At 41.3% G+C, this 8,477-nt stretch overlaps 1 protein-coding gene across 1 annotated transcript in view; it reads right to left on the bottom strand.

Annotated features, from left to right (window-relative positions):
* Positions 1–4,289: 4,289 nt before the first annotated feature.
* The window catches only part of tmem71 (transmembrane protein 71), an 11,628-nt gene continuing 7,440 nt past the window's right edge, over positions 4,290–8,477 (bottom strand). The window contains exons 6-11 of the mRNA XM_034888594.1: positions 7,609–7,868; positions 6,976–7,164; positions 6,275–6,341; positions 5,695–5,756; positions 5,237–5,286; positions 4,290–4,633 (exon numbers count right to left, since the gene is read on the bottom strand). Coding sequence (XP_034744485.1) covers positions 4,610–4,633; positions 5,237–5,286; positions 5,695–5,756; positions 6,275–6,341; positions 6,976–7,164; positions 7,609–7,868 — 652 coding nt within the window. The 3' untranslated portion in view covers positions 4,290–4,609. The remainder of the gene's footprint in view (positions 4,634–5,236; positions 5,287–5,694; positions 5,757–6,274; positions 6,342–6,975; positions 7,165–7,608; positions 7,869–8,477) is intronic.

The raw sequence follows: 8,477 nt of genomic DNA, 5'->3' as shown, positions 1-8,477 counted from the left end.
TAGTAGTAGTAGAAGCATGTTCCCTGTGTACAGCAGTAGTAGTAGTAGTAGTAGCATGTTCCCTGTGTACAGCAGTAGTAGTAGTAGTAGTAGCATGTTCCCTGTGTACAGCAGTAGTAGTAGTAGCCGTAGTAGTAGTATGTTCCCTGTGTATAGCAGCAGCAGTAGTAGTAGTAGTAGTAGTATGTTCCCTGTGTACAGCAGCATCAGTAATAGTAGTAGTATGTTTACTTTGTATAGTAGTAGTAGTAGTAGTAGTAGAAACATAACAGAAATACACGGTTTGTGTCCATAACTAGATTTAATGGATGTTGAACGTTCATTTTAACTTCACACAAAAACATTTTTAGTGACTCTGGAAAATATCTGACAATACGCAAAGTACACAGAATACGCAGAATACTGTAAAAAGTTAATCTGAGAACGCAGCGCCACCAACAGGCAACGTCTCTTCGCTCAGACGTCGCAAAATTTAGACAATTTAGTTATTTTAACAGTGGTGACCACTGGAACCATTGATTTTTCATCAGACCAATAATCTTTTTTTTTGTAAAATCTAGTTTTGCGCAGCGTTTGGTGTTTAATTTTTTAAAGTTTTCAGACTATTATAACATGAGTTCATCACAGTGGAAAAAAACAACAGATTTAATAAGAACATTCCCCAGAAACTTCAACAGTGTGCCTAACTACCTGGTGCACATCCCCATAGCAACAAAACTTAATAAAAAATAATAAAAGTGTTAATTGTCTTAACCCTTCGGAGATATAATTTTTTAAAACCTAATCAAGATGTTAAACAGCTACGACGTAGCTAGCGCTGAACCAACCAGACTCCATTTAAAAAACAGCCCTTTTAGCGTGTATAGCCCCAACATATTTTCACATGTAAATCAGTAAAGTATTTGTTTATTTCCACCAATGCTAGAGTTGTGATGGTTGGAAAAGTGTAGAGAAGACCAAAAACAGCTTTTCACAGATTTATTTGGTTTCTGTCAACTTTGAATGACTGGTGTGTTACGATGCTAAATGACTATTTATTTACATGGAGTCTGGTGGGTTTAGCGATTGGAGACTTAGCAAAATATATATAAATAAAATACCCCAGTTTTGCTAATATTTTAAATACATACAGTTTTGTTTTAATGGTGACGTGTTAAGTATCTTATCCCATCAGAGATAGACATTTTTACAACATATTTAGGACCTTTCAGTTTACCAGAAACAGCTACGACGTAGCTAGCGCTAAACCAACCAGGCTCCATTTAAAAAACAGCCCTTTTAGCTTGTATAGTGCCAATATATTTTCACATGTAAATCAGTAAAGTATTTGTTTATTTCCACCAATACTAGAGTTTTTCATGGTTGGAAAAGTGTACAGAAGATCAAAAACAGCTTTTCATAGTTTAATTTGGTTTCTGTTGACTTGAAGGAAGTTTGTAATACAACGCTAAAATTACTATTTATTTACATGGAGTCTGGTGGATTTGGCAAGGTGAGTATTAGTAATACAATATCTAATATTAATAAGTGCCATCAAGTGCATTCGAAGGAAGAGAATATATATATATATGCAGGTTTACATATATATGTGTGTGTATATATATCTATATATATAGCTATAAAAATATGTATATATATGTATATATATCTATATATATAGATATATATACTGTATATAGATATATACTGTACATCCCAAACAAGAGCGTATCTAAAGGTTTGATTCACATTAAATGTGATTTTGTCACAAACACCTTGAGTCTTGTGCAGGAAATTCTAATTTTTACAAGTTACATCCATATAAAAGAACAAAAAGCCACTTTAACGTTGATCATTTAAAGCTTCATCAGAACGCAATAGGCCACCAGGGGGCAGAAGAATACGTGTTATTCAACCTTTGTGTTGTGCTACCTTGTTAATACCACAAGGTTAGCATGCAGGTTGCATTGCATTAGCATGATTGGCTAACATCTCCGACACCAAACCCAGAGGAAAATTAGCTCAAAGCTTGTTTCACTTTCCTCTTAGCTCTGCTTTGGTCTCCACCAAATCCTGAGAAAAACATCTTCTATATTATTATTTTTTTTAGCCATAAAACCAAAACTAGAAGCTAAAAAAAAGCTTCTCCGAGCTTCTCTGAGTTTAGGATCTTTCACATAATTTGATCCGTCGTTTATATACAAAATATTGATAAGTGCAGCTTTAAATGCTGAGTCATGCAGCGCTAGGTTAAAAATATTAGGAATATAGAAAGGTTTTTGTTCTTTGACAAAGTTTCATCATTTCCTGAATCATCACATTTGGCACTTTGAGTAAATACAAACAGACGAATCAAAAACTTGTAAATCACACCCAAAAAAAACAGACATGTGACTCTTAAAGGGCCGGTCACACCAGAATTCAAAACTTTACAGAAACCCCCTCCCCAAAGAGCCTGGTTCTGCCTGTTAAAAAGGGCCAAACGGCCAATATCGGCTTCGATCGTCGATTTTGTCCACTAAAAGTTCTGTTTTTGCCGCTGACAGACTCAAATTAATATTCTAAGTGTCTGACAACATTATGGGATGGATCCCTTTAGAGATAGACCTTTAAAACCTCTTTGAGACATTTTTTTTTACCCAGAAACAGCTCTGAAGTCGCTATCGCTAAACCCACCAAACTCTATTTAAAAAACAGTACTTTTATGTGTGTATAGAGCAATCATATTTTCACATGTAAATCGTTAAACTATGTGTTTATTTCAACCAAAACTAGACTTGTGATGGTTGGATAAAGTGGAAAGTCGTCCCAAAACGTCTTTTCATAGTTTTATTTTGTTTCTGTTGACTTTGAATGAAGTGTGTTTTACGATGCTAAAAGTACTGTTTATTTACATGGAGTCTGGTGGGGTAAGGTCCAGGTTGAAAAAAAAAATAGTTGATATGATGCATTTACTGACTTCATAAATTATTGTTTTGTACCGACAAAACCCTTTCTTGTGAGAACCCTATCCCGGAAACCAGAGTTCAGATTTTCACGTTAAAATCTAAACCGGTGCAGCTTTTAATGTACAACTTAATTTTTTTGGTTGTTTCATTTTGGAATTAAAGACCTAATTTGGTTTCCTCAGGAAAAACAAATGGAGCTTATCTTCGATGTAGATCCACTAGAACTTCAGGTGTTTTGTGCAGTTTTTTTTTAAATGTAAATGTTTTCCAGTAATAAGTCACAGCTCTTATTTTGAAAATAAGCGAGGCTTTGCAGCGCCGCTGTCCGCGCGACGTTTGGTTATTTTGGATAACCCCAAAAAAGCCAAGTTCTGCTTTTAACAAAAGAAATATTCACATATATATTTCAAAAATACACGTTACATTTGTATGTTTTTATATTTGATATGAATAACAGGGCTGTAGTACTCAAGTCCTGTCTTGGACTCGTCCAGACCCGAGACCGTTTTTCTGTGGTCTCGGACTCGCTAGTATTTGGACTTGGACTTGTCCCGGTCTCGGCCACTGGTCTTGCCTTATATGGCTTTTAGTCTGGACCGAGTCCAGCTGTCTTTATTATGTTGATAATAATATTGGAGGGAAAGTGAAACCCAAAATGATTGTCTCGATACCGTCATGCATAATCTGTCCTGGACTCGGTCTTGACCCGGACTCAAACCTTTTTGGACTCAGTCTTGTCTTGGACTCAACTAGTCCTGGTCTTGGACTTGTCTTGGACTCGACTTGACCCGGACTCAAACCTTTTTGGACTCAGTCTTTTCTTGAACTCAACTAGTCCTGGTCTTGGACTCGACTTGACTCGGACTCAAACCGTTGTGGACGCGGTCTTGTCTTGGAATCAAACCTTTTTGGACTTGTCTTGACTCGGACTCGACTAGTCCTGGTCGTGGACTTGTCTTGGACTCGACTAAGGTGGTCTTGACTACAGCCCTGATGAATACTTTTCTGGCTAAACTACAGTAACTTACTACTAGTAATTAATGTTAACGAGCTAGAAGGTTGAGAAACGATTTAATGGTTTAAAACATTACTAACCCTCGTGTTGTCGTCCCTTTGACCATGTAAAACATTTTTCGCCTTATCTTAACGTCTTTGTTGCTTTTTACAACAATTTCTTTATGAAGATTTTGTATTTTTGATTTTTTTGTCATCAATTTTGACGCATTTTCCAACATTTTTCACCCGTATATCAACTTCCTTTGTTTCGGATTTTTTCCGAAACGGGTCAACAACATGACAACATGAGGGTCAAAACATTAACCCTCCTGTTTGACCCATTTTCAAAAGGTTTCTATATATCGCAAGGTAATGTAAGTCAATGGAGGCCAAACGGCGCTGATATACACCCTAAAAAACAGGTATGCGTCTTGATAACACGCCGATAATGGCGTAGGAACTGGCGTGTCATACGTTACGCCGTCTCCCGACATCAGTCTGGATGTTTAAAGATAGATTTACGTTGAGAAGGTTTTCCATTTGCAGTCAAAGCGTCCGACAGGTGTCGCTGCAGACGTTCTCCGGAGCTCCTTGCACGAAAACAGTTGTTGAGATATTTCGACCGCTGGCGCTTCCTGTCCCTCTCCCAGATTCACGCCGCAGACTTCTGGATGCCGTCGCCGCTCTCACTCGTTTCTCGATGTGATGTCCTGAAAGAGAAGAATCCCGCGGTCAGTTATGCTACCCTAATGCTCGGCTGCCGGCGTCTGTTCGACCCCGTGATCCCGGCGTGGAGGAAACTGCTTTTTAAACGCCACCTGCCGCCATGTTATACTGCAGCCTGGAGCGTCTTACTGAAGTTGAAAAACTTCAAAATTTGTGGAGAAAAGAAACAATGACATGTGGAGTAGCCGGACCACAGCACAGCGAGTTAGATGTTATGACGGGCCCTCTAACGTTAGAACCTCTCTCGCTCTCTCTCTCTCTGTTGTTTCTCTAGCTCGCTCCACCACTTTGTTTATCTAACGTTAGCACCTCTCTCTCTCTCTCTCTGTTCTTTCTCTAGCTCGCTCCACCACTTTGTTTATCTAACGTTAGCACCTCTCTCTCTCTCTCTCTCTGTTCTTTCTCTAGCTCGCTCCACCACTTTGTTTATCTAACATTAGCACCAATCCACAGCTCCAGTATGCCGTGGCAGTGGCTGTTGTTATAGCAACAAAAGACGCTCTCGGCTGCTTTGTGGAACCAAAACGCTGCCAGCTTTTATTACAAAAGCACCCTGGTCAAGAAACTTGTTTAATTTTGGGTCTCACCTCTGTCTTTGCCCTCCTCCACTCGCCCATCGGGCCCGACTTGGTCAGAACTGAAAAAGTCAAGAAACAAGTTTTATTATTATTATTGTTTTCATTAATAATATGTATATTTACAGCCTTGGTCGGGTGCCTTTGGCGTTGTAATTGACACTGAAAGTCTTTTATACCATCAGATCTGAAACCCTTAAAGCGGCATTCTCTCTAACGTCCAGCAGGGGGAGACTATTTTTCTCTTTTTCTGAAAGGTGACCAACTTCTAGCAAAATCACATTCTGGTCAAATATACTTGTACTTTTACTCAAGTAAAGTACTTTATACAACACTGTATACAAGAAATAATGACTAGGATAGAAAACAAGAACAATTATTCAAATATAAAGTACAAAGGAAGGAAGTGGCAAATACAAATGTACACTGAGGTCCATTATGTTTGAGCAAGAGAAACATAAAATACTTACGCATACATGTCGAGATCGTCATGAACACGATGGACGTGACGCTGGCGCTCCACAAGAGACACCTGCAAGAGGAAAGCATCAGAAACACCTCAGGGTCAACTCCGAACACGTTGAAAAAACAAGAGTTAGGATTCAGGTCAGACTTTAAATTTCAACGCTGAAGCTCCTTAAAACTGCATTCTGTCTAATGTCCAGCAGGGGGAGACTCTTTAAAGCTGCATTATATCTGATCTCCAGCAGGCGGAGACTCCTTAAAGCTGCATTATATCTGATCTCCAGCAGGGGGAGACTCCTTAAAGCTGCATTATATCTGATCTCCTGCAGGGGGAGACTCCTTAAAGCTGCATTATATCTGATCTCCAGCAGGGGGAGACTCCTTAAAGCTGCATTATATCTGATCTCCAGCAGAGGGAGACTCCTTAAAGCTGCATTATATCTGATCTCCAGCAGGGGGAGACTCCTTAAAACTGCATTATATATGATCTCCAGCAGTTGGAGACTCCTTAAAGCTGCTAATGTCCCACAGGGGGAAACTCCTTTTCTCAATTCCTTTCATTGGAGATAAAAATGAGAGTTTTACCCTGAGTATAGAGCGGTGAAGATGAAGATGGCGAAGACGAAAAGGAGAAGGCTCTTCATCGTTAACCCTGGAACACAAACACAGAAACATGTCAAACAGAGAGAGACCGGACGTTATAAATACATATACTTTCTGGTGTTCAAACAACAACAACAACACCACCACCACCACCTTCTGACAACAAGCAAACAAACATCTGAAACTACGGAGCCTCTAAGGGGACAGGGGACACAAGATACTGTCTATTGTACACAAGATACTTTCTAGATACTTTCTACTGTACACTAGATACTCTGGTGCATCAAAGATACTTTCTGGATATTTTCTGGTGCGCATAAAATACTTTCTGGGGTACACAAGATACTTTCTGGTGAACACAAGATACTATCTGGATACTTTCTGGTGTACACAAAATACGTTCTAGTGCGCACAAGATACTTTCTGGTGTACACAAGATACTTTCTGGATACTTTCTATTGTACACAAGATACTTTCTGGTGTACCAGAGATACCTTCTGGATATTTTCTAGTGTACACAAGATACTTTCTGGTGTACCAGAGATACTTTCTGGATACTTTCTAGTGTACACAAGATACTTTGGTGCGCAAAAACTCTTTCTGGACAATTACTGGTGTACATGAGATACTTTCTGGATACTTTCTAACCAATAAAAAGGTGAGTAAAAGGTGCAGCAGCTCACCTGCGGGCTCAGGTGAGGTCTGGCAGCTGTTAGTGTAGAAGGGTGATGGAGGCGGGACTTCAGAGAGGCCGCCCAGCGATTGGGTAAACCGCTCCTTTGATTGACAGATCTCAGAACAAATCTCCTCCTGGATGAGGAGTGTCGGGGGTGGGGCCACTTTGTCTGGAGGGGGCGGTATCTCAGTGTGGTCTGAAAGAGAGAAACATGCATTTATAATTCGGTATTTTCCATAGACAGTTAAAGAAATGGACCAACAGATCCTGGTGCTCTGGACGGAGACCAGTGAAGTCAATAACTTCAGGTGATGGCTGATTAGCATCATAATGGCGCCATGGGAGCTATCCTTAGAGAGGAGAGGCTAACCCCCTTGGTAAATTCACTACCAGGAGATTTGGCGCTCTTAAACTCCCTCACTTCACTTCCTGCTTTGCTCCAGTCAGAACTACTACGTCCACTAGAGGGCGCCGCCCAATAACCTAATTGTCGGCCGCAATGAACTGCATGCGTAATCACAGGTTAGACTTTGCAGATATTGTAAAATTAGGAAATGTTTCTGCAGGACAGAATGAATCGTGGTGTAATTTGAGTGCGCTGGCCCTTTAAATAAAATCTTATCTCAGAAGACTTACGCACCGTAAGTGAAGCTGCGACTGTCGTCCAGCTCGGTGCTGTTGAGCCAAGATGACTCGTCCAGCGGGGCGGGGCTTTCCTGGCCCGTCCCGGTCCAATCCTGGTCCCCGTCCCGGCCGTGGTCCTGATCCCGGTTCTGGTTCTGTCCTGTCCTGAACACGCCCCCGAAGACCTTCTGGTCCAGCCAGGACTGGCAGCTCTCCGTCACGTCGCTCAGCAGGCGAGCCAGAGAGCGGCGAGGCCGCCGCCGCCGCCGGAATACCCTGAGAGAAGAAGAACAAACAGGAAATCAGCCGAATAACTTCCACTCTCGGGAAGACGTCCGGCTCCTGAACACGGTGCAGTTCCACTAGAGGGCGCTCACGGCCGAGTGCAGAACGAATGGAGGTCTATGGAGCTTTGATCCTAAAATCCACTTTTCTCAGGTTACATCGTCCGTTTTGCAACCGAACAAAGAAAGTGTTGTAATGTTGATGATGAGGCTTTCAGTAACACTTGGGTCTCCTAGCAACCGTGACAGATGACATCACACTCTGGATCGCGAAACATGGCGTCACACGGGAAGAATTTAAAATGTTCGACATGTGCTCAAAGGCTCGCTCTGAAGATGACCTCATCGCTGTAAAGAGAGGGTGTGTGTGTGTGTGTGAGACTATGTGTGTGTGGGTGTGTGTGTGTGTGTGACTCTGTGTGTCTGTGTGTGTGTGCGTGTGACTATGCGTGTGTGTGTGTGTGTGCGTGTGACTATGTGTGTGTGTGCGTGTGACTGTGTGTGTGACTATGCGTGTGACAAAGTGTGTGTGACTGTGTCTCTGTGTGTGTGACTGTGTGTGTGTGTGTGTGTGTGTGTGTGTGTTAGACTCTGTGTGTGT

Source organism: Etheostoma cragini, chromosome 12 (genome assembly GCF_013103735.1).
Source record: "Etheostoma cragini isolate CJK2018 chromosome 12, CSU_Ecrag_1.0, whole genome shotgun sequence".
Classification (NCBI taxonomy): Eukaryota; Metazoa; Chordata; class Actinopteri; order Perciformes; family Percidae; genus Etheostoma; species Etheostoma cragini.
This window is presented reverse-complemented; position numbering and strand designations above follow the sequence as displayed.